Raw genomic sequence first — 26898 nt, 5'->3', positions numbered from 1 at the left:
TTTTGCATGAGTGACACTGTTCCAAATAATAAAAGGAAAGGCTTTAGTTGATTTTTGTCATCAATTTAGAATGATGAGCTTATTCATTTACAGAGCATTCAATTTCAGCATTGAATTGGCTGGAAATATTTAATTGGCCTCTGTTACGATTGGTAACAGTTGAGTGTAAACCTAGAGAAGCTTGTTGACACTTTCAACAAGAAAACCCTGGAAAACATGAAGAGTTACAATGACTTGTCCTTTAAATGCTCTTATGCTATAATCAGCAGTATTTGGTTTGCCGAGAGACTTATTAGAGCTTTGGATAATCTATAATTTTAAGATTTACTGAATCCACATGCTTTAAGATAGAATGCACCTCAATGGAAAAAGACTTAAAACTTTCACTCAAATCTTCCTCAAGGAATCTTTCTTCTATTCACTTTCAAAATTAAGAATAAAAATTGGGATTCATCGTGCAATTTTCGGTACAAAAGAAACAAAGTGAGCATTACCGATGTTTGAAATTCAAAATGGCCACCAGCCCTGTGTTAACTGTATAGAAAAAAATAAAATTTTCGATTTAAAAGCTGTGAAATGTTTTCTTACTCGACGGGTCTTACAAACTGCCCAAACCCGTCACAAGTGGTAGATCAAAAAAGATATGAAAATGTTTGAGAGTCCGAATATCTGTCCTCAAAGCACATTCCACCTTAAAACATCTGGAAGGTGTATCACTACGAACTGAATTTAGAGTTGCAACTATTGCAACTATCCTCAAAATCAAAGTGACTGACCTCTGTTATTCATGACTTTCTTTGTGACTTGTACCAGAAAGACTGCAAGGTTCAAGCAAGAAAAATAATGGAATATGTATGAAAAGCTACCTTAGTATATGATTACAACAAGTAAATAAATCTTGGGATAAGGCATAAAATTGATAAGAAAATGTTGAAACATTTCTGTACGTCAATTGAAAACGAACAGAAAATGCAAGACCTGCTGTTGAATCATTTATTTATATATTAGTCAGTCATTCATTCATTCATTCATTCATTCATTCATTCATTCATTCACATAAGTATTAAGGGTGGTATTGTATTGATGACCGATTCCCTGAGATGCCCTGAAATATGTAATGTGCTAAAGAGCAAAGTTTTGTAACTTTTAAACCCAGTGATTTGCAATATATAACATATATCTTTGAAATACTGTGCAGAGTTTCGAAAACTGCTAATAAAAGCATTGAATTGAATTTCAATAATGCCATGTACAATGTTTTGCTTATGCCCCTCGAGATTACAAAACGCAGCTTGAGAAGTTTCACTTGGTGCACACCAAGTACAGTAATATGTTTGTCAGATCGCATACCACTTTGCTTTTCTGGAATGCTGATAGGCGAGTTTGATAGCTTCGGCCTTTTGAATGGAATAACTGCTGTTCTTGGCATCTTTACTATTGTTTTTCCTTTGCTTTTTTCATTTCTCCAAAAATACACTTACCTTAATCTTTTCGTACAACGTTGATGAAATCTTTCAGAAATTGCGTAAAACCAGATATTTTCACAATTATACACTTGCACAGAGAAGAGCTAATAGAGTACTCAAATTCAATAGTTTACATGTACATTGCAATACGTCATAGTTAATTTTTCTAATGATATCAGCACTTTGATTGGTTTTGACATTTAGTGACTCACATTTGCATAGTCGTGCTGACAGGGCGCAGGAACAGACGATATTGGCAATAAGGAAAAACAAATAACATTTTCAGAGTCAATATGGAGTCTACTTTAAAAAGCAAAAGATGTGCAAGTGATGGTACTCTTACAATGGAAATCAACACTGCTATAAAGCATAACCCACGCATGGCAATCCAGAAGAGTCTTGCCGCAGCACGTTCTTGCTCTGTAAAACAAACAAACAAACAATAATGCCTTTGCTAACAGGAAATATTGAAATGTTGCTCAGTTAACCATATCCAGTATTCAATGTATCCAAACTTAACCAGTTCATATGTAACTTTTGGAAAAGGCAAATAATCGTGTAAACATAAGAAGCGTTTTTGATCATGTTGATGGAGATCTTAGCGAGATTGGGTAACTTATAAAAAGGTTTCTCATTATTTCCTGGTGCATTTTATTGGCATAAATGAGACGAAAATGCACCTAACACATAGAAATGGAAACATCTTAAACAATCATTGCTTTAAAGCTTTAGTAACTTGAATATTTAGTCCCACGAAATGGGTTAATGATTCCAACATACCGATAATGAAACACGAAATAGTAACATTAGAGCTTTTTCTTTCAAGACTTTACTAAAAACTACTAAAAATCTCAAAAAATCTGGAGAGATATTTGTAGATCGGTTTAATGTTTGTCCGAATATTTTGACCAATTGAAATGTCAACAATACTTGGCTGCAAATTCAAGTCTCCTTGTGCTCTCAGTAGGAATATAATTTAACTATAATTTAAATTTACTATACCTCTATAGGCAATGTCAAGTCCCAACTTGCATTGGCGGTAGCGCCATTTCTCTATAGTTGTTCTCAGCCTTAGGTTTCCTGCACCAACAGACTTTAGTTTGACGTTTTTCTCTACGTCTGTTTGAATCAGCTGAGACAGGGAACCATTCTCATAGTTAGCCCACAAGATATCAAGAGTTACAGTGGATGGACACAACAGGACGACCGACAACCCACGGTCAAATAGGAGCTGACACTTGATCTCAAAACTTCGCAGAAACTTCTCAAATCTCGGTAGATCATCACATGACTTTAATTCTTGGCGTATATTGTTTTTTAAATCCTCCTGCAAGGGTGTCTTAGTATCAGGATTTAAACCAATCTTTAGACTTCCTGTCAACAAAAGTACAGAAGTGTTTGATACGGGTACATTGCAAAGGTAGGACTTGAAAATTTATTGAATGTCAAATTCATCTTCAAATGCCTTCTTGCACTTTCAGTTCCTGCCATTTCCATTTTCAGCGCGCCCTTCGGATGCAATAGGGTATAAAACAATTCATTGATGATCCAGGCAGCCACCTTGAGGCGAAAGATCTATAGGTTTAGGCTTTGCCCAGATTACAGGGAAGTCTGGCAGTGCGTAGTAATTTCATTTAAATGACATGTTGGTGAGTAAAAGGTGATAGCAAGGTGCACGAAATCGGGTATGCCACATATCACCATTGACGGAAAAACTATCAGGAACCGCTTCTTAAACAGATTGTATTGCAGTTGATAATATTTAGCATAGAGATTACTTCTTATAACGTGCTCGGAGTGCTGCAACTGTAAGAATTTTGTAATAAGCTAGTTTTGAAATCCCAAATCGCAGTTTCGTTAGCATTATAGCGACAAGGGTAATGAACAAACCGTGAATTACGTAATTTTTCATCAGTACAAAAGGGCACAATATTGATATTTGATATCCTGTAGTAGAAGCAGACATGGTTAACAAGCATACGACGTTTTTAGCCAAAGTGGAGCGTCTTATCAGCATTAGGTCCACTGCTCAGACAAAATCTTTCTGCGTGAATTTCTTTCTTGCTTTTCAGGGATAACACTGATACAGACGAGCTGGTGAGAACACTAAAATAAATATGGTGTAGAATTTGCAGGCATTTTGTCATGTCGAGATTAGCAGTCAAAAGACAACCCTCTTTTAAAATCTAAAAAACTAAGCAAGTGGTGTTATTACATACGCAGACATTTCGTCTCATTTGACGTCATACCATTAAGAATTTGTCAAAAAAGAGAATATTAGAAATTGATCAACGATGTCTAGGCCACGTCAGGACTAATACAAAGACACACATTGTTACCGATATTTTGCTGATTATAATTCAGTTGTACAACTGTAAGTATTCTCTCCTCTGCTGTCCTTCTATTTTAGTAAAATTACCATGTTGTCTATACCATGATAAATGATGTTTTACAAGGCAGTTCTTACTCTTACCCTCAATGTCTGCTTGGTTTTTAATCAGTATTTGTCTAGTTATTTAGTTTTCCATAACTTACCCATTTCAGTCAAGGAGATATCATCAGTGCGATTAGCCGTTCCTGATTTGTTTAGGCCTACATGCTCTCCTTCCGGAATGTTGCTGTCTGCGAAACATCAATGACAACATAAAATTGAACGTATCAGTAAAAGCTTGTATCATTTCGTTTAAGTCTTTAATCATTCAACATATTTGTCAACATCAGCATTCTTAAGAATAACTTTGGATTCTTACCTTTTGAAAAACGTCTTTCCTGTAACTTTGCGTGGACTTCTTCTTTGAATTTTGTCGACAAATTTTTATGTGAATCGTCAATAAATCCTTCTCTCATCGACATTGTTAAAATATTTTGCAGTCTTTTGGCATTTTCGAAAAAGGTTTCATACGAGTTTTGATTTCCGAGAAAGTGAGCGACTTTCTCTTTCAGTCTGCCGGCAATCTTTGCCGGATCGTCATGTATTCCAAATCCTCCGACCACTATCATATTGTATTGTTCCATCATGTCCTGTTTCAAATATTCGGCAACGCCAGAGTGTGTAGTTATTACTGTTGGTACACCAGCTGCACTGGACATTAGAGTTATCATTCCGAACGGATCTTGCTCAGGTGTGAATAGATGTAGATGACATTGTTTAAAATCATTTGATATTTTTTCAATTACGTCACCTGAAAATGGGTATGCTTTAACGGATACATGAGGGGAGTCAGTTTTGATCCTTAATAGATCTTGGCATTCACGCGCAATTTTCTGTGGTAATCCACGGATTTTCCACTCAAATCTGTTGACCAATCTGTTTATTGCAACAGTGTCATTAGCAAGTTTACCGATTGCAAGAGCGGCAATTTCAGAATTTTTTGTGCAATCCGACACACTTTTAGCAGCGAAGTCAAAAGATAGAATTTCAATCTTTCCTTCTACAAACGGACAAGAAACGCCAGTATTTAATATTTTATCATCCACACCCGGAATGAACTGCAGATGTTCAGGAGTAAAATCTGTTTTCGTAATAGTACGAAATTTGTTCCTGAAGTGCGAATATATTCTAGGTCCTATGGAAATAAGAAATTTTGCAGACCGAGCGTGCTCAAGGATATTATTTGCATGATTTTCAATAACCAAAGCTTCCTTGTCAGTATCCTCTGGTATGTGAGTGAGAAAAAGTACAAAACTAGCATCTTGAAAGTAGGAATCTTGCATACTCAGGGCGGCATCTGAAAGACTTTCATCATCAGCATAGCCAATGATAACGGAGATGTTTTGAACTCTTTAAGAATCGGAAAGTAAACCTGATGACGGAGTAGCCTATCTGAATAAGACATGTCTTCTGAAACTTCTGCAGCAATGATCAAGTCAATTCCATGGTTTCTTGCATCTCTGATTTCTTCCTCAGTAGCATCAAACACGGTTATATAACACTGTGCCCTGTCTTCTTAAGCAGAGTTGATATATCTTTCTGAATGATGTTCCAGGAAAGGTCACCTGTTCTCGGCCACCACCCAGTGCCTGCTATCAGAATGACGCCGTCTGAAATTCAATTTTTTTAAATAATTCCTTGGATGACATGCAGTGAGTCAAGGTGTTATGTAAGTCCTTTTCCCCAAACTCTTGACCTGAGTTTAAATAATCTAGAACATTCTTAGGGTAACGGTCCTTCATTCATGACCTTGAAGTCAATCAGTCATGTTTACAATTTCTGGAAATTCAATTAGTCACAAGTGGAGACTTTTTAGAGCAGTATAAGCATATCAATAGAAGATATAGATTGTTCTTATGTTCTCTTATATAACCATTTATACTGGGGCAGCATGATTTTCTGTCAGACATTTGAGATAGTGTCTCTGACGTGTTACTTCAAGGCTTTGGAAACTCCAGCACTATTAATTTCAAGACCTTCACAGCAATGCTGGATTTATCCTGTGGACTTGGTGCAACCTCAAACATTCAAGCCAATGACTGCATCGGTCTGTCTCACTGTCTGACTCTGAAGCCTAGTGCCGTCTCAGCTGAGATAAGTAGCCTGAAAACGTTTACAGTTTTTACTTTATCCCTTGGCTTACTGATTTTTACTTTTCGTTATAAATTTCGTTTTAAAAGGAAATTGTTGAGTTCAACAATCCGTTCGTTTCAAATGCAAATATGATAAACAAGCAATGACGGAAAAAACGAGTGATTTCAGGTACTGACATAATCGTCTACTCAGGCACAGCCTCTCCGACCACGTGGAAGGACTGCGTTTCAGCAATAAATTGTACCTTCGGATTCTAAAGGTTTTGTTATGCACACCGTGTTTTGTTTTTGTTTTTGTTTTTGTTATTTACTTAAGCTGACTAAATACACCATAATTTTTTATGAAACGTTTAAGGAAGTTTTTTTCTATTATTTCTGTGTATATGGGACCCACACAACGGGTCTGTTGCTGAGCACTACCTATTCAAGCTTCCCCTGTGCATATCCAACTTTTAAAACGGCGGTTGTGCCGAAAGTGGTGACTGCAGCTGAAGTAGCTCAATCATATAAACAAAGGGACGCGACCTAAGTTTATTTGGAAAGTCTTACAGTGATTGGAAGCAACAAGGTTGGCGAACTATGAACATGCATCACATGTTGAATTTGCTTCACATTTCCTCGACATTTGTCAACCTTTGCATACCAGACGATCCTTCTCTTTAGACCAAATAACATAGAGTGCGATGCCGTCGTTGTTTAACAATACTAAACATGAGTTATGTAGAATAACGGATACAAGTAAAAAGAAATGCGGTACGAAGCAGCGACCTCAGTGATGCAAAATCTATTGTCCCATTTTCAACAAAACGTTTCTACCTTTTCAAAATAATAGACTTAAATTGTTTACCACATGCCTGTTTGTTAAAAATGGCAGTGTTATCTTTTACTTACGACGTCCTTCCCTTAATTACATAGCCCATTAAAGAACAATAAAAAATTACATGTTCATTTCTATTAAAATTACAACCGTTGAGATAATTTTAGTTAAATATTGGAATGACTGACGAAGAAGTGGAAGGGAAAAAGGATAGACATTCAAATGTATACCAGTATACTTGCCTTCTCTCACTGCACATTGACTAGAATTCTTTTCGCATTGCCCTCTTTCTGATTCGATTTCAACATTACTCTGCAAAGGTGGTTGTGTGGGTTCCTGGCATCGGACTGAAGCCCCGATGAAAATCGTCAAAGACAGCAGTCTATAATATGTAATACATTTTGACAAAATGAAAACACAGTATGGTATTAATTTCATAAATGAGATTTAATGTCTAAGTGAATTTAGCGAACTGTAAAAATGAGCATTTGAAGTCATGTGCATCTTTATGCATAGCAACCGGTACGCAAAGGAAGATTCTCCAAAGCATATGTTTTGAGTAATAACAATCTTCCTGCTTACAGTGTAAGCATTCATCTAGTCAGACAATTATTCTGTAAGCAACAAGTGGGTAACCTAGGATATGAAAATCGGTCAAAAATGCAATTCCAACGACCAACTGGCACAGTGTTTGAGCAAAAATACATCAAGCGCTTTTGAAAGAAGTTTTTTTTGCTTAAAACTTTATCTTGGCCAAAAAATTTCTATTGATCAATTTTACTTTGTAGCTACGTCTCATGTTAGACTTTGTCGAATTGATATAGTCAAGTATCTGATATTTTTTTGCAATTGCCTTGTTGGAAACAAATTCCATGGTGTTTTTGTCTGTTACAGTACCCGTAAAGAAAGTACATTTTACTTTAGGTGTTACAGAATGTGAAAATGTGATACTTTCTATCAATTTTATGGATGAAATGTAATTTATCCATGATTCTCACAAAATAAAAATGCTTACATTCGTATGTCATAAGTTTACAGTATTATCTTGCTTGGTGGTTTAGTTCCCGTACTCCCATTTTCATGTGTTTTGGATTAGTTTTTTGACTGTTGAAATGACCATAAGCAACTTTCACACATGTTGTGTAGATTAAATTGTCAATTGCAGTGACCACGAACGGTTTGTTAATAGCAAATGAGATTTTGTACAACGACTGAAAAAGTTTGTGTGAATTCTCTGTACCTTAAGTTCAATTTTGCTACCGAAGTGAGACATAAAAGTCTCGAGTCGGTCAACAATATAAGTAAAGCTTTAGGTTATCCAGGAACATAATGGGATGCCAAAATGCTTAAAAAGATGAAAAGATGAATGAGTTTAAATAGTTCCAGAACTTACGGCATGAAGGTATTCACAAGATCACTATCTCAAATTCTTGATGTGATGAGAAGTCCACTTTTACCCACAATGCATTTTAATTTCGTATACTCCCAGCACAAGACAAAATCTATTAAAGGTAGCAAAAATTCCTTTCGTAATCCGTATGGTTTCATAGTAGGCCTATTAGCTTTGAAAATAACAAGTATGAAATCCTATTAATGAACTGTAGTCTTTTTCGACTGTCGAAAAGATTTATGTAATAATTCTAGAACTCACATAGATTTATTTACATCCATTTTCATTTAATCTATAATTTACTTTTATTCATTAGCAAATAAAACTTATATTTTCATTGAACTATGGGTTGGACGTGATGATTTTGTACCTGCAGTAACAACGTGTCCTTTTTGCAGATAGCGTTAATGGGCTGTATCAACCGAGCATTCCCTTCAATGTTTCAATTTGAGATAGTGATCTGTGAATACCTTCATGCCGTAAGTTCTGGAACTATATAAACTCATTCATCATCTTTTAAGCACTTTGGCATCCCATGATGTTCCTGGATAACCTAAAGCTTTACTTCTATTGTTGACCGCCTGAGACTTTTATGTCTCACTTCAATTAAGTCTTAATATGGTCGACATTTAGTGCAGCATACACAGGATTTGTAAGTCAAACATTTGTACTTTGCCCCCTTACCGCGGACACTTTAACAAACTATAGGCTGATCGACGTAAAAATGGCGACCTCCTGCGTCGTCATAATGCCACCTGTACTGTAATAACCACTGGGATATGTTATCCAACTTACGTTATGGTGACTAGTTTGTCCATTTTTCAACAATGCCTGGTCACATGGAAGATGACGTTATTTTACTGGTTAGCGTTGTGAGAGACTCCGGTAATGTCAAGCCCGCCGTAATTATACTAACATCGTTGAAACGTAGATGTATCTGAATCAAGATAAGCTTACAAACAACCGGTAGGGGACTGATTTTTGATTGTAGTATACGTCCGCCGTATGGAAAGTATACCTGCTTTTACACCTGTCTACAAAGTAGGCCTAGACGTATGGAATAGCTTACAAAGCCTGACATATTATATCAAAATATTTTGATCCGCTTTCGCTATATTTTCTTAATCCGAGGTTTTAGGTAAGCATAGTTAGATTGAATTTATGAAAAGAACAACACAGTGACATTGTATTAAGCCAAAAGTTGAGACCTTCTAAGGCCACAGAGACCTACATGTAGTGAAATGATGCATTTTCGGTGCTTTTATAAATACTGTTGAAAATTGTAGTAAAAATAACAAATTTGTTTCTATACATTGTCCTTACTGTCAAAATACTTTGAGTACTTGTCTATTAATAGTGAATAATTCCATTAGAATCAGAGGTGAATTGTCACAACCATGAAGGACAATAAAAATATGAACGCATATTTTGATCCCCTTTCGCTATATTTTCTTAATCCGAGGTTTGGTAGGTAAGCATAAGCTTAGTTAATTGAAATATGAAGGACATTTTATGTCATTCGACGGTTCTAAAATTGGTAATCTAGAATCATTTTGTTTCATGTCATGACTTAAGCTTATGCTTGGCTGACTATTTCCAAAGTCATGAAATGGAGATTACTTCAATCTCTAAGAAGTCTGGGTCAAAAACACTGGTCAGATATTTTAACAACAATAGTCAATATGTTCAGAAAAAAATGGACGATCTGTTACGTTTAGATAACCCAGTGTTATCAAATTACACGCAAGGATCAAAAGCTATTAGAGGGACTGCATGGTAATCCCATCGGCAGTGTGACGTAGTAAGGCGTTCCCTTCCCGCTAAAACTACGTAGCCTATTGTGTCGATTCACCATGATACCTGGCCACTTTGTTTACAAACAAATAACACGTTAGTGGAAAAGTACTTCCGTGTTCGCGCCGTACTCTTGGCGGGAAGAAGGCTCGTTCATATTTACATGTAGGTAGTACAGATACTGCCAGTGAGTTTCTTTACATTGATAGTTAATTATTTCACCGGTTTTTCATAAAAGTTGGGCATAATCCGTATATTTAAACATAAAAACCTAGGCAACACGTTTAGAGAGTAACTTATTTCATAATAATAGAGGCACCAGAGGGAGCAATTACCCTTAGATTCTATGACTAATGGTATAACCCTAATTTAAATTGCAAATTTAGAAAATATCACGGTCAAGCATCGAACCGGCGCTCAGGATATTGCTCACGCAGATCACACAGCATATCAACACAAATATTATCAAACATTGATACCGTTCACTGTATATCATATGTTTACACAGTTGTCTACAGGCAATATCGTAGGACAGTTATTCTAAGGTAAGATATTTATATATGTATGGTGAAATTACAATAGCTTGACCCTGGAAACTCCTCGCTTTATTTTTCGCCGGCGTGGCACGACACGAGCATGGCGAGGGCCCCAAGTAATGAGATCGTTAGACATTTTAGGTAGAAATGTGTTCACATTAAAGCACAGATTGTATCTACACGGAGTAATTCTCGTCATTTGTTGTGATGAAATGTTATTCTTGTGATGCTGTTATTCGCTGACGGGACGTTACGTTCTCTAAGCCTATTAATATACACGTGTTCGTGACACAAAATTTCTCTGTCGTGTGTTGTCATTGCAGTACCAGTCAGCTCATCGGTGATCCGCCCACTCTCGATTCCGGACAAGTTCAGACAACACAATCTGCTGACATCGGGTACAACTTACAGTGTGAATCTCCTGAAGACTACTTTGTTTATAGGGATATAAAGATATTAAACAGTGATATAGTTTCTAAGGTGAAGTGAAAGGCCGGTTGTGTACGAGCAATATGGTGGATGTATTGTCAATGAGATGGGGCTCTGCGGGTAAGTTTACAAATTATTTCAGTAAAATTTCGGATTAAGAATGTAATGTGTAAAATATAGTTCTGCCTAGAAAAATGTGACCACGTTCACTGAACAGGGTGAATGCAAAGAATCTCTCGTGAATGGATTGAATTGAATTCGATGTTACATAATTTCTTTCTGTATTGATGGATGGCGTGACCTACCTCCATGGCGTGACATTGATAGCGACAGGAACACACGTCACTTACGAAACAAAACGTCATTTGTGTAACCATTTCTCGGCAAAACGTCATCCCCCTCCTAGAATTTCCCAACTTTTACCATTTACGTGTTATCCTTATTTTAGCTTCCTAATTTTAAATAGAATCGAATCAAAAAGTCAAAGACTGCTCAAAAAATTTGCTGGACTGCTCCAAAATGTAAATTAAACAGTGATACACAGCAAAAGCAATTACCCCATCCCTGAACACTTGACCATTTGTATGAACTTTATATAATAAATGACCCTCAGGGGAAAATGGACATGCGATATGTCTGACCAAGAAGATTGACCTACTTTGATCTTGACTCAAGAACACACTGTCATACATCCTTGAATGTCACACACAAGCTGCAGGACTGTAGCTCAAGGTTTTGCCCGCTTATTTCGGCAAATTACTGTCCAACCCAAATACCCAAGCAAAACCTCGCGACAGTATTGCAGCTAATCACATATCCTTCACCAGCCGTATTGTTAACACTCATAATTTAACAAATTATGAATCAATTAACCCTTTTCTTCCAGACAGTATGACATCCCCATCAGCCAAGTCAGTAAAAAGTGGTATTGAGCCAAAACATGACGTATTTTCACCCACTTGGCTTGGTCTGTTATGGCATCTTTAGTCCAAAAAAATCAAGTTTACAGTATTTATGTTTTCAACAGCTTTCAAATGTACAGTATTATGTTAAAATACACCATGTGGAATATGTTGTGTTTCATTAATTTTAACCATCTTGACCTGATGGTGAAATATGGACTTGGCAGGAAAAGGGTTAAATGTACGTCTGTCATTGCTGGCTGTGAATAGAGAAGACATACTTCATAATTATGGCTATGATGTCTAATTCTGTGAACATAACTCAAGTACATGGTGATATTTCAGGTTTATCAAAATAAGGCCCTAAACCTGTTAGAGAATAACTGTTTTATGTTGTCTGTGTGTTTTACTGTGTGTTGGTAGTATTTGCAAAATTTCGTAGCATGTACTCTTAAGGGAAGTTCTCAATTCCTGGTTTTCGGATTTGTTCTTGTTGACATCCGGTGCTTAAAGACATGTGGCATCAGTCCTGAGTTTTCCATCAAAATTTTAACAAGATTGTCAATTGACTTTTAGATAAAGATGAGAAATGACCTAGCTGCCCCTTCAAGTTATACTGGCCCCATCAGTGACTCGGAATAAGGGGTTGTACCATGTATGACAAACCATTGAGGTTAAAATGAGACAGAACCTTTGCCACACTGCAATTAGGGGGTGTGGGGTGTAACAGAACCTTTGCCACACTGCAATTAGGGGGTGTGACTGAATCATCATGTGCAACCTTGCACTAAGGTTATGCCATAGCATCCCCCTACAATACTCATTGACCTTGTGGATATACAAAGGTCATTTATACAATATTGTTTTGCTGCTGAAAATATTTGCACTGCAGTGTAGTGTTGTGCTTTGCTGTCCTTGCCTAGGCACTAGGCTTTCACAGCGCACTGTGAATGATGGTATGTCTGTTTGGTTTCATTTGTATCACACAGCCCAGTGTTTGGTTTTCTTGGCATGTCTTCTATCAACTTGTGAAAGTACACCAAAGGACTACCAGAGGCAGCAGCTTTTGCCAGGTAAGATCTTTAAAAAATGTAAAATAAAAACATCAAAGATGCGGTCTTTGCCTTTTAAATTGTTTGCAATATGGAATGGTAGTGTTTACCATGCATGCCACAGATATCTGCAAGGATTTAAATTTGGTTTTCAATTCTGAATTTGACATTATAGACACTGAGTGTGACAGAACATTAGGGTATACATATGGCTTGTCACACTGATCAAGATCAAAATATGTAGACACAAAGATTTGGATAGGAGCTAAAACTATTTTGCTAAGGGCCTTGGGCAAGTTCTTGATCCCTACTACATGTATCCCTATATGTTTAAGGAATCCCAAAGTCACCAGTGATTGATTTAAAATAATTTCCCTGTTCACCAATGTTAACTCTAACACTACAGTCACACTTGTCAACTTGACCTTGGAATAGCAAAAGAAAGTGTTTCACAGACACTAGGCAGAAATATCAGAGCTAGGTAATCAACTTCTTGTAAGTTATAAATATTTAATAATTCACCGAATGATTCTTGATGTGATATGATTGAAATTATTTCCTTGTCAATCATGATCTCTATTTGATTGTGTCAAGACTGTTTCATAATATAAAATCTGATTAAATTATTACTGTCTTCATTATATGACTGTTCAACCCAATAAACAGATTGGTTTCTGATTATCTGTGCATCACTTCTAGTCATGGGTCTGGTGTCCGTGCAAAGTGTTTCAAAACATTCTTTGCCTTGATATTCCCACACACTGACACAGCCAACACTTGGGATAAATGATTCAGAATATCATTAAAATCTGTAGACTTGATCTTCTATCCCATCATACCCCTTCAATGCTAAAAGCAAAGGACATTGTTTTGCAGCCAGTGTGACCCAAAAAACCTATCCCATAATATCTCTTGTATGAAATGCCAATGACTAGGAACAAATTTGTTATTTTTACTGCAATTTTTCACAGTTATAAAAGCATGGAAAATGTATCATTTCATAACATACACTACATGTAGGTCTCTGTAGCCTTAGAAGGTCTCAACTTTTGGCTTAATACAATGTCACTGTGTGTTTTTTTTCATAAATTCAATTTAACTACAACATTGTCCTTACTGTCAAAATACTTTGAGTACTTGGCTATTAATGGTGAATAATTCCATTGGAATCAGCAATGAATCGTCACGACCATGAAGGACAATAAAAATATGAACGCATTCTTCTCATAGAGATTATCCTTTGAAATATTATGGGTGGGTTTTTCAATTTTCAGCACAGTTACAGAATTTTAATGATAAAACATGATACATAGAGATATCAGTAATTGTCCAAAAATAAACTCTATGAATGCCATATGCATTTGTAACAGGAAGTAAAAGTTAAACTATCCATTTTATAAATAGAAATTCTATTTGATGACACATGGTTTGTGTTTTGTTCAATTATATACAGTGAAAATATAACAAGTGAAGGCTGTAAGATACATGTATATTGATAGGATTGCTTGGACTGTAATGGTCAGGTCTGCGCAGGGATATCGCTTGATTTTACAAGAAGTGTTCGGTTTTGTTAAATTAAGCAACAAGAAAACAAAAAAGTATAAATTTCAGCTATTTAGCAGCATTACCAGTACAGACTGGTTGAAAAAGGAGCAGTTTTTAAAAGTAAGTAAACAGGGAGTTGAATTTATTGCCAATAAAACAGTCATTGCTTTCAGCTTATCAGCAGTACAGTCTGTTGACATTTTGCTGTACATGCCACTATTGATAGCAATCACACACTGTCTACAGACAGGTAGATCGGTGCCTCTGATAGGCTGATCATGGTTTGGGATATACAGGGTGACATTAGGTGTCCAATCAGATCCCCTTTTACATGGATGCATTTGTTGTCACAGAATTACCAGAAAGGTCATGTAAGGTGATGGGGTTGTGATGATGTCATGTTGACCCCTGACCCTTGCTACACTTATAAATTTATTGACCAAATTCAAAGATTTTATCCCCACACTCATAAAAACCATGCACAATGATTCGGAATTTCCCACTACATCAGAGTTGAATGTCATGATTCAACATTTGACAGAATACACACATCTTTGAGATTGGTTTCAATTATTCAGGTCAATTGTAGAACAAATTTGTTCAGTTTGCTGGCATCAGCATGTACTCACTTGCATGATAAGTTTGTTCATGAATTAATCTACAGTCAGGGCTTTTACCTTTTTCACCATCATGGTTTAGCCCAAACCCATCATTATCAATGGTGATTGTGGACCTTTTCACAGGGAATTGGGGGTGAACAGGTTGAGAGCAGACTTCTTATGCTTCATGGCGACTGGTCATCTTTTATTGACCCACATGAAATTCCAAGCCAAAAATAATTGCATAACATTTAAAGGCCAAAGTAATAAATACTTTGCTTTTCAACTTCTCTAATGTGAAGAGGTACATGTAAGCAGTTTGACATAACACAAATAATTTAAGATGGGTATATTTGACAGTTTTCCAGACAGACAGTTCATTCCTATAACTACATTGCATCTTGAGATACCATCTTATGTCACTACATCGTTAAATGAGTGTATGTGTAAAGCAACATCTTGCTGCAATATGAAAGTCATGCATTGGTTTTGTGATAGAATATCCTCAACAATGGGAAATTCTTCAAGACATTTTTTTTTCTGAAAACTTCCAAAACCTACATGTACACATGTTAATGTAAAAGAAAGAATTTCCATGCAATGCATAAACTTGATCCTGAGACATCATCCATGGTGACATGGAATATGAGGTATATGATAAATTATGAGAGCTTGCACATGGCATGACCAACACAGAGTACAATGTATGTAGCATTTGTTTTCCTCAGTTCCAGTAATTTGTAATTCAGTTCATTTACAATCTCCGAATGTGATCTCATACAGTGTAATGTGGACCGGTGCACATGAACACGGGAGACATTTGTTGTTTATTGACCTAAGAGTCATGCATAGACTTGAAAGCTCAGAATTTGTTGATGAATTAAAATGACAAACAAAGCATAATCTTGTTGTTGGAAGGGAGAGTGATTCTGAATATTGTAGAGTAGTAGCAATATTTGTTGATGTGCAGTGTACATGTGTATGTGAAGGGTATGTACATGTATGCTTTTCATTTAATATGCTAAAATTAATACACTTTTCTATGCAATGGTGCAGTTTGGACAGAACAAGGAATGTAGTTGATATGATTATTAGAATGACCGCAAGCACACTGTATTTCACTTTGGTGTTATAAATGTGGTATAGATTTGTATTTTTGACAATTTGCCATATGCCGTGATAGAATTTTCCTGCTGAGAAGTACATTACTAGTTTCCACAGCACTTGTTGATGATTCTATCTCACATGATGTTTTGTGTCTGTGCATACAGTTCCACCGCCTCCACAGAGTACAGAGTCATCAGATCAGTTCATAGACATTTTTAACAAGATTCTTCAAGGCTTCCAGGATAAGGATCCCGGAAACTTTGATGGAATGAACTGGTATTTTGGTGACACGACTGACCCAGTGCCGGAAATACCAAAGCTACCTCAGGTGGGTCACATTCACCGTAATATAGCTTACTCAGCTCAAATACACTTTTTAAATGCAATGACTGGTTGTGTAAGAGATTTATGTTCATGTTTTAAATTTTGTAATTTGAAATCTTACGTTCACTATCCTCAGTTGATGAACATCAAGTTCAATCAGAAAGGCGCAAGTCACACCATAGGACAAACTACAAACTACAGGTCTTGTCTGAATTTCTTTAAGAGTTGGCACAAAAGTATATGTAGATACCACACTATTTCTGGACACACTGTCAGTATTGTTCCAGAGTTACATCACAGCTTTTTGTGAAGTAAGTGTTCTCATTGAAAACCAGTGTATTGCAATAAACACTTAGAATGGTGACACTTTGGATTGTAGCACACTGCTGTACAGGGCGTTGACCACTTGATAACCATGATGATGTAATGTTGCAGAGCTAAACATATCATGAACACATATAGGATTTGCAAAAATTTCCAACACACCAATTTTATCCCATATCCTCCTTGGCCAGTCCCATCTGTAAAACCAGTAACATGGCAGAATGGAGCCAAAACATGCAAAGTTTTTAGCTACTTGGCTTATATATACTTTGCTTCTACATGTAGAAATTCATTATAGTGCTGCAGATATCTGGCAGTCAAGCCAATTAGAGTCTAACCATTTATCAGCTTGAATTTTTCTCTCTTGACCTAACACTGCTATGTAAATGAGATTCTTGACCAAAGGATGAATATTAGAATTGTTGAAATTTAAATGTAATGATTTTTTTGCAAGATGATGGTGGTAGATCACAGAATTTTGAAAATTTTTCGAGTTGTGTGCAACAAAATAGAGATATTGTGCCATTAATACAAATTTTTGTTTTCTGTTTAAATTTTACTAGTTAATGATAGATGTGTTCTGGTGCAAAATAGAATATTTGTGCATGTTTGAATCATTTAGAAGTGAGTTGTTTGGAAATCTACAGAGCTCAGACGTTCCGTATTGTTAGTAATTTGCATTGTGAACAAAACTACAACTCAAAAAATGAGCCATTTTGAAATGCTCACTAACATGGCTGTACGCCAATATTTCTGTGTTTGTCTTTGTGTGTTATTCTTGAAACAAAGCCAGTATTTTAGACTCCTTCCAAAGTCTGTTGAACTCAGTCACCGTGAATGACACCCAGCATGACAACTTTTGTGACTGACTGATACTTGGCAGAGTGCCAAGTCAATGAGCCAATCAACAGGCTTGTTATGCATTTGAAAATCCATTGCTTTGTGGTGTTCAAATTTACACATACTGTGAACTGGACACAAAATGAAGGGAAATAAAAAAATGCTTACGTTTGAGTGCTGATGTATTTTTCAATAATTTGCCATGACGTATGATCCTATTAAGCAAATACATTACTGTTGTTTTCAATATTCATAGTGTGTTATCATACATGGAGTTTTCTCATTTTGATTTTGTCATATGTGGAGTACTGTGACCAAGCCACTGTGTACATGTTTTGTGAGCTACAGACTTGTCATTTATGGTGTGAATTTAAGCAGATGAACTGTATGCACTCTGAGTCACAATGACTGTGGGAGGTGTGACACTGCTCTGAACAAATAATGATTCAAGTTATACCAGTGTCAACATCTGAACACATCCACATTACAAAAACAACTTTACACCCCACTAGCAATGGTTTAGCCCATTGCTATTGTGTTCAATCGTGTAGGGGATGGTCATACCAAATGTCTCATAGGGGATGGTTGGATTCCCTGCAGTGAGACTTGTAGTGGAAAGTTCCTATAGGTGTTGACCCTTTGACCTATTTCCCAGAGACCTTTTGAATTGAACTTCTTTGACTAAATGGCAAAACAAGAAGTTGCATGTTTTTCCACACTCATATATTCATTATCGAGTTGGTTCATGTAAACAGTATTTTTATGAGCTGACCTCACTGCAAATCATATAAAATGTTCTAGAATGCCCTGCCTGTGTTGTCAATAAAGTTGCCCTGTCGTTAGTACAAGGGGTTGCTTGGTACGTAGTGGTTCCCATCTACATGTACTGGTGTTTTATGTCAGTTTTGTTTGTAATGAATCTTGTATATTGCTTACAAAAACCGACTCATTAAATGACAGTTTGTTTGGAATTTGCCAAAAGTCATGAACTTATCTGTTGTTAATAGATGATTCCAATTGATAAGCTGCAATATTTTACAATAGTTGTCATCTCTTAATTACATTACAAAGTAGACAGGATTGCTATGGTGTGTATAACCTGCAAAATGACAGGGTCTGTTTCTTGTTACCCGTTGGTGCGTATGATAACAGAAATATTTGAGTGGTGACAAGATGGACTGGACATTTCCCAAATTTAGTGATCAATGTTTATCAAATTCTGTATGATAATTTGCTGAGAACATAGATGGGTTTTGTACACTGGTCAAGACCAATGCAAATCAAAACGTTGTACAGCCAAAAAATATCACTAAAGCCAAGAAAAATCTAAAGTTTATTTCTCATCCTCGCGTGCATCAATTTTGACTCACTGCATCAACCTTTTTTCTTGCTCATGAGGAAATAAAATGAAAAAAAAAAATGCAAAAATACGTGACGATAGTGCATAACACAGTACTGTATAACACAGAACTGTAAACAAAATAATTGACACTAACATTCCATTCAGAACTGTACACATATGTCACTGTTATATTAAGCTGTCAAAACTGCATTGCTGCACTAAAAGTCAAACCACAGAACTGTTGCTATACAAAAATACTAAAGCAACACTGCTGTCCATTTATCTCAAAGTGCACACATATGTTGTTTTCATTTTTTTTTTGCGCATTCTTGTTGATTGAAGAATAAAAAATTGAGAAGGAAAAAACCCACATAACCACATCAATTTTACAATATGTGTAGGATGAGAAACAAACTTTTTATTTTTCTTGGCCTAACATGTACCATGGGGGAAATATGTCTAGAAATGTACATTGAATTACTGAACAATAGGAGGAAAAAATGTGAAAGAGGATTCCATTGTTCCATTTCTACAAAAAAATAAGCCACGACCAGCCAACTCTCTTCAAGTGTCATATTCTGCCTCACAGTAGATATGCTGCAGTTCATATTATGATGATGTATCCCATAATGCACTATTGTGTGAACTGGTGATAAAGAAGTTCACCTTCTACAGTGTGATGTCTTGACACTCAAAGAACAGGATTGGTTTTCACATTGTTGCCATTATTTTGTTTGAAAGTTCAGTTGAGGTCATTTTCCATCTTACACACCCACTGTACTGATGGTTTCACAAACACGTAATAAAATTTTGTCTTTTTGACCCTAATTTTACAGCCACATGAGGAGTTGGAGGATTTGCCTAAGTACTTGCCGACCTTTGAACCCCGTGATGCATGGCAGAAGACAGCAGTCCCCACTGTTTACATTGATGGCAGTTTTTACAACAGCACAGTAACCAGCTCATCTTTCATAGCAGTTGCCATAGCGATTGTTGTCATCCTTATTATCAGCATTGTTGTCACCATCTACGCCATCAAAGCCAGAAAGAGGGGCATCATCGTCATGACGATTAGGAGATCACTACAGAGAAGTGGAGGTGGGTTTTCATCTATGTCATGTTTTGTGCATTCAAATTTCCCTGTACACGTCTTGTGTTGAGTGAACTTTTTACAATGATGTCGGGCACCAGCCAAGACTAACCAGTGGACAAAAACCTTTGAATATGAATTTAATGGCTTTCCTGTGAGCCACAAGCTATATAGTCTATCACTAACAACTCCGGCCTAAGTTACTACCCTTTTGTGTCCACTTACATGTATCTTCATATCTTCACCAATATTCTTGTCTCAAAATGTTTCTTTCTTTGAGCAAGTTTTCAACACTAAATGAAATTGTACCACAACTCACTTTAAAATTTCTGAGAAAGCCTTGCTACTCTGTTCAAAGGTTACACAGTCAGTGAAGCCTGACAGTGGCTGTAATTCATTATGGCATGACCTACAAGCTACCAGACAGTTTCATTCCACTACAAGCCAAACATCAGTTTGACAGTGGTGAACACAATCTTATAAATGTCACAGCAGAATCTGATAATATCAAATGATTATAGGCAATGTACTGTAAAATAATAGGTTGAATACATGACAATTGACAGAGAGCAGATTGGAAAATCATTTACAGAGTAGTGGTCTGTATTCTCGAAATGTTTCTCCATAGCAAATATCAGTATGCAAGTACATACTTTGTATTTCATCATTCATGTCCAGGGGCAATACCAATGTCATTTGTATGCAAGGCAAAACAGTGTTTGCAGTAGAGCTGACTGCTCCATTCAGTCAGTGAAGCAACACTGTGACAGAAAATATTCCAATGAGGGAACAAAAATTAACCAGGAATGTTAAAAATTTGCAATCAGCATTTCATGGGTGTGGCTTTGAAATATTTGAATGCAGGTATCAGCATTATAATTCAGCTGATTTTATAGACAGTCAACAGTTAGGTGACAGGAACAAGTGATAGGTACAATTTTTATCAGAGAATATAACCTTTTTAGGTAAACATTTTGTGACAGTTTTATTATTCCACCATGTTATTGTTTTCATATGCCATGCAGACCTGGGTAGATTTGCTTCTGAACCAGATACAGCCAGATAGCACCAATAAAATTAATGATGTCATTTCTGCTCTATGCAGAAGAAATTGCAAGTTGATTTGCTCTGTTTGGGAATTATTTTCCTTGATAACATTGCTGCACCATCATTTAATACTTCCATGGAATGTGGAGAATATTACATTATGTAACTAGTCCTTTCACAGTCAGCTTTTGAGACAGTGTTAATGGCATGAATTAGCAACTATGATATGATGGTTTTCCATAGGCTGTTAGCTTGCTAACAAACTGAGAAAACAGATGTTCAACAGCAATCTTTTCTTGTCAGAATGTGTAAGACTACAAAATACCTGCCATTTTCTTGGTGACCACCTTTGTTCTGACAGAAATCATCAGGGTTAAAAATCAAATTACTTTTCAATGTTTCTGGTCAAATCAAATCACAAAATTCATGGATTTGTTGTCAATGTTGAATCAACCTGTTTGAAGACAGAATGAAAAAAAGTTCCTAATCCGGCAATTGTGTAGCTTTTCTCTTACTGTGCTAAAGCTGAAATTCTCATTATTTAATTTCAAATGTTGCTCGATGCAATAGCGCTCCTCAAATGTGATATGACTGTTATTAAGCTGTGGTGAATATTGGACACTATTTTAATCCATGAATTCCATGTGAAGTCACTAATGACAATATTTGTTGGCATGGAAATCCATCGTTAGATTGAACACAATACAGCATAACCCATTCCCTATGTCAATATACTAACACTGTCATATCACAGCATATTTTGTCTCCCAAAATATTGAATACAGTTTTACTAGATTAAGGATGTTTCTCAACTCCAGTAATGTTTGGTATTCCCTCAGGTCATTTTCATGGAAGGTTCAGTGTATTTGTGTTCTAATAAGGATATGTACATGTACACCTGGAAATTTAACCACTCTTTTTGTACAATACTTCTTTTTCATCTCGAGGGCTTACAACATATAGAAAGTGGAACTGTTGAATAAATGGAAAATTATGATGACAGCATAATGGGAAATTTATAGTTTGACCCAATCAACTTTTAGTGATGTATATTTAGTAAGAATATGTTTTCACATCCTCTTTTTACATTCTCTGTTACAGACTTGTTCCCATCTGTAAACGAAAGTGACCGCTCACTACTTGTGCGCCCAGCTCCAATAGTTTATGTGGAAGATGGCAGGATACGAACAGCGCCCTCTTCAGGCCCAGAGCCTCCACCCTACACGGAACACCACGAAAGTTTGTTGCCCTCAGAGCTTCCACCTCCTTACACAGAGACTCCGGACGATAGCAGTGAAAGTATAGAGGACCTTTCAGAGACATCAATGTCTATGCAGAGAGAAAGGAACAGTGAGGTGGTGTAGGGAAAGAAAAACTCTGATTTTAAAATACATAACGCACTGCCCATCGAGATGGAGTTTATAGTCTACACACTCTATCTCAGTGCGCAAATCACAACTTCTGTTCAGTGCTATATGTTTGCAAGGAAGATGAAAGAGGCCACCATTCTATAGTACCTTGCTGGAAGTGGTGATTTGTGTGTTGGAAGTGTTATGTTGAAACCAAAGTAATATCCGTTGTGGACGCTGAGGGCGCTCATTTGAAATCCAGGCAAGGCAGAATTCCACAGCACCTTGCTGAACAAATGACAATGGAATGACTGAGCACCTCCAAATTGCAGCACAGAGAAATGTGCGGCAAAGCTCTCCTGAAATGAATTAATATAAACTTATGCCGCCGTAACTTTACAGTCATCACTTCAACAACTGAATGAGATTTTGTGTACAGAATACAGACTTTGACTTTTTTTTGGAAATACTCAAGTTTTTTGCTGAAAAGACCTTTATAGTCGGAATATTTAACATGTTTATAGTTTATTAACTTAATTTAAATGGTCAATGCATTATTGTAACTCCGGACATGTGTGTCAAACAGAGACAAAAATTGGTTTGCCTTTTTTCTCTGTACCAAACTGTATAATTTGTACCAAACATCGTGTGCACCTTGTTCAGAGGATTATTCCAGAACTTGAATCTGTGAAATCAGTAAGGCACAGTTGATCAGTGTCTTTGCTATGCTTTGTAAAGATAAGTCAATAATGTTCAATTCCTAGTAACAAATCTGTCATTCCTTAATGTAAGTGCATAAATATTCTGAAAGAAAGCTGAGTGATGTGACCGAGATACGCAGGGAAAAGTAAGACAGGGTGTTGCAGCCTGAACAGAAAACACTGGTAAAGAATGTGCAGTGTAACCCTTTCACCACAATGGTTTGACCAAAATGCATTGTCATCAACAGGTTAAACATTGTGAATTGTTTGCAGTTCCTTAAATGAGACAGTGTACTCTGTGCTTTCTCTATGTTTTCTGATCCAACATGGCAGACGTCAATCTATCCTTTGTATAGGAATTGAATGTTTAGAACTGTCTGAACAATATTCTTGGTACATTTAAATGTTTTTTTTCCAGTATTGATTTTCCTTTTGTGTACACTGTGCTTGTTTGACACCCATAATCAGGATAAAAAAGTTTTCACTTTGACACCAAAGCCTGTAGTTGTCAGTATCTGATGTTACTGTGGACAACTGAATACAAGTTTTAAGACTGGGATTCATTGGTCAGCAATAACATTGCATATTGTATGCAATACATTGTGTTTACAAAATTAATACTTTCAACATACTATGGAGGGATGAGCAGGAAAATGTTTTTGTAACAAAAAGAATGCAACTATCCTTTAGTGCTTGGTGTCACAATCAAAATACTGTCTTCAGAGTTTTGTCAATTCTGACCTCCACATCAGTGTTTCACTCTTCTTAAAGAACTCAGAGTGTTACCCTGTTCACCCTCTATATCTGTAATCAGGTCCGCTCTTACTATTGACAACAATAGATTCAGGCAAAACCATTATGGTAAAAGGGTTGAACATGACCAAGAAACGAGTGCTCGATCAATTCAGAGATGCTGAGCTGATGCATGAAATGAATAATATGGATGTGCTTTCTACATTATGCAATTCTGATCCCGATTGGATTGTTTTTGTAAGTTAATGAAGCTTTAACACTGTTTGCTCTGTAGTGCTCCATCTTATCTAAATTAAGTCATAAATTAATTTTTCAAGAGAAGACGAAACAGTAGACATAAGAAAATCCAAAAAATCCAGCACTATGAAATAGTGTACTCAGATCAGTGAGCAATACTATCAGTCTCAGTCTGTTAGACCAGTAAATACCAATGGATTTCTGTAATTAAGGTTCTATATAAGACCAATAACCCAGACTGCAGGACTAGCAAACTGGACTGCAGGGATAGGAATCTAGACTGCAGGACTTGCAAACTAGACCATAGGACCAGCAAATGAGACCATAGGAATAGCAGTCTAGACTGCAGTACTTGTAAAACTTCCGAATGTCAAACTTCATGGGGAAATGTGCAAGCAATTCATTGTGAAATAATGTATTTTAACTGATTCACAACATCAATTACATCGGTATGCTGCTATTCCAATTATGCAATCCTGATCCTGATTGGATCATTCTTGTATGCAAATGAGGCTAATGAAATAAATGCCCAATAACAGGCTGTCTATTACATGTATCCTTTCATGTGTATTATGTATAAAACTTGTCATATTTGGAATTTGTAAATCTATTTCCAATTGTATCTGTGTACTTATGTCATACCTTTCAGTGATTTCTTTGCAGTTCAAAATCTCTGTATGTCTATAGTGATGTTTTTGACTGTAGCAATACTGTACTGTTGAACCAGGGCTTAGCTACTGTCTCTGCAAGTTTTAATATTTTATAACTCAACATGCAAAACACGAGTTTAGTATGCATTTCCCTATCCTTACTAGAAAATCTTGCTGTTACGGTTGCGCCATTTAGAAATCTTGAGCTGATTTTCAAAAGAAACCAGAGATAGGAAGATCATTTCCCACTAGAAATTTGATCAGCTGTATTGTTAGCATAGTCAGGTTCTAACAGTGCATATGAGCATGGAGATTAAGATAGACTGTGCCTAAGGGACAGATATTTGAACTTTCAAATTTGTACAATTCTTTTCGGATCTACAAGTTGTGGGGCTCATTTTAAAGCTGTTAGGGTAAGAAGTAATTTCACCGTCTCAGTTTTTTTGAAAATTGGAAGATGTATTTTCCCCCCACAGAGTTACCGCTGAGGTTGCACCCATTTTGAATTTTAAGAATCTGTAAATGTCAGGTAATTAGTTTCTATAGTTCAAAACTTTCCACTGTGACCCATAATTTGTATTCCTGATTTTGTCAGAGAATGGTTGAAAATTTCATTGAGGAAAGTTTGAGCAAGAGGTCAAGTCTTTCACTGTTTAGGCGCATACTACCTTAATGTTACAATGCTAAGATGCAATACATTGTACAAATGATTTGACAGAAAATGATTGAAGTAAGCACTTTTCGTTGAAGAGGGAAGATTGCACTCTCCGTAGAGGTGCAAAATTTTCAATCTTGAAAAAATAGCATTTCAGAGCAGCCTACAAAGAGTAAGGACTCCACCAGGTATCTTGGAAGACTGAGTGTAGAAGTCCAAGCATGGCAGCATGATATATTCTAATGAATTATTGTTTTATACAGTAATTAGAAATTGTGGAGACTGTATGCAGTAATGCATGTCAACAGTGTTTTATACCACAAGCCTGAACTCTTGCCACCAGTAGCGCCACCAGTGGCAATAAAGTGAAAATGCAGTGGCTTACATTGTACATGCACACACAACAGGATTATATGTGAAAGCCCTTCAATGACAATGTAACTCTGCAAATTTTTACACAATTTTTTTACTTCCACTTTCATTTGTTAGATGTCAGGCTGCTGAAATAATCATTTTCACTACCAAATTAAATGCTATAAACGTGTTTAAGAGTCTCACATTCAAATACAAACAAAGATTACATATTGTAAGCAGTGATATAACCTCATGGATGTGCAGTGGCTTGCGTCTGATCTTGTCAGCTGAAAAACCCAAAGCAAATGAAATAGCACTATTTATCCAAGTGTAATGAACTGAACATTTTGTAAATAAATTAACATGTTAAAGGTGAATAGAGTTGATGCCTTTGTTTTATCTTTGACAAGTTACAGTAAGTAGTTAGCTACATCGGTGTATTTTTGACACAACAAAGTTTCACTTGGTCCAAGAAAAATGATGCATATGAATTTCTAGACATTCAATAATGAGCTCCAAGGAACAAAATTCTCTCTCTCTCTCTCTCCTCTCTCTCTCCTCTCTCTCTCTCTCTCTCTCTCTCTCTCTCTCTCTCTCTCTCTCTCTTCTCTCTCTCTCTCTCTCTCTCTCTCTCTCTCTCTCTCTCTCTCTCCCTCCCCCCCCGGAAAGCTCAAAATCATATCCCTTGAAAATATTCACTGGCGATGTTAGAAGCTTTCCATGGTCCTTCAGGGGCCTTTATTGCACGATGTACAGAAAGCAATGTTTTGTTAAAAGGTCAACTTTTTAAGGCAGCTTTCTGGGTGAAAGATCTTATTCCAACAAAGTGGTGAAATCAATAAAACATCCACATTACTTAATATGTCGCGCCAATGAAAAAAGAAGTTAAAAAAAGGAGAAAGCAACTTGTCTTTAAAAAAGTTAGTCATTTAACTAAAAGAAGAGAACGAGAAATATTAAAACATACCATACCATCATGTAAATACGTTCAGGACGCATACTTCATGAACCTCAGTGAATGCATTACTGAGTAGAGACGCCCTCAACGTTCAGTCACACCGAAACCACGGA

At 36.5% G+C, this 26898-nt stretch overlaps 2 protein-coding genes across 2 annotated transcripts in view; one reads left to right on the top strand and one right to left on the bottom strand.

The window, feature by feature from the left end:
- Nucleotides 1-9132, bottom strand: part of LOC139125297 (uncharacterized) — a 47360-nt gene extending 38228 nt beyond the window's left edge. Inside the window, exons 1-7 of the mRNA XM_070691399.1 lie at nucleotides 8993-9132; nucleotides 7050-7189; nucleotides 4217-5507; nucleotides 4002-4088; nucleotides 2469-2840; nucleotides 1810-1886; nucleotides 777-818 (exon numbers count right to left, since the gene is read on the bottom strand). Coding sequence (XP_070547500.1) covers nucleotides 786-818; nucleotides 1810-1886; nucleotides 2469-2840; nucleotides 4002-4088; nucleotides 4217-5180 — 1533 coding nt within the window. The 5' untranslated portion in view covers nucleotides 5181-5507; nucleotides 7050-7189; nucleotides 8993-9132 and the 3' untranslated portion in view covers nucleotides 777-785. The remainder of the gene's footprint in view (nucleotides 1-776; nucleotides 819-1809; nucleotides 1887-2468; nucleotides 2841-4001; nucleotides 4089-4216; nucleotides 5508-7049; nucleotides 7190-8992) is intronic.
- A 1243-nt stretch (nucleotides 9133-10375) lies between these two features.
- On the top strand, nucleotides 10376-24720 carry LOC139125515 (uncharacterized). The gene is made up of 6 exons (XM_070691580.1): nucleotides 10376-10536; nucleotides 10851-11076; nucleotides 12848-12931; nucleotides 16326-16489; nucleotides 19828-20089; nucleotides 22230-24720. The coding sequence occupies exons 2-6, from the start codon at nucleotides 11040-11042 to the stop codon at nucleotides 22490-22492; spliced, it is 810 nt and encodes a 269-aa protein (XP_070547681.1). The 5' UTR covers nucleotides 10376-10536; nucleotides 10851-11039; the 3' UTR covers nucleotides 22493-24720.
- Nucleotides 24721-26898: the final 2178 nt, after the last annotated feature.

The sequence above is a fragment of the Ptychodera flava genome (assembly GCF_041260155.1).
Source record: "Ptychodera flava strain L36383 chromosome 3 unlocalized genomic scaffold, AS_Pfla_20210202 Scaffold_25__1_contigs__length_14229661_pilon, whole genome shotgun sequence".
In the NCBI taxonomy this organism is placed as follows: domain Eukaryota; kingdom Metazoa; phylum Hemichordata; class Enteropneusta; family Ptychoderidae; genus Ptychodera; species Ptychodera flava.
Note: the sequence above shows the minus strand (reverse complement) of the source record. Positions and strands in the feature narration are given on the sequence as shown.

What these genes read in the sequence shown, in the direction of transcription:
- LOC139125515 (XM_070691580.1), top strand. Translation starts at nt 11,040, where the DNA reads ATGGTGGATGTATTGTCAATGAGATGGGGCTCTGCGG. An exon ending in GAGGCAGCAGCTTTTGCCAG is followed by an intron (nt 12,932 to 16,325) that starts GTAAGATCTTTA and finishes CTGTGCATACAG; the next exon opens with TTCCACCGCCTCCACAGAGT. An exon ending in AAATACCAAAGCTACCTCAG is followed by an intron (nt 16,490 to 19,827) that starts GTGGGTCACATT and finishes CTAATTTTACAG; the next exon opens with CCACATGAGGAGTTGGAGGA.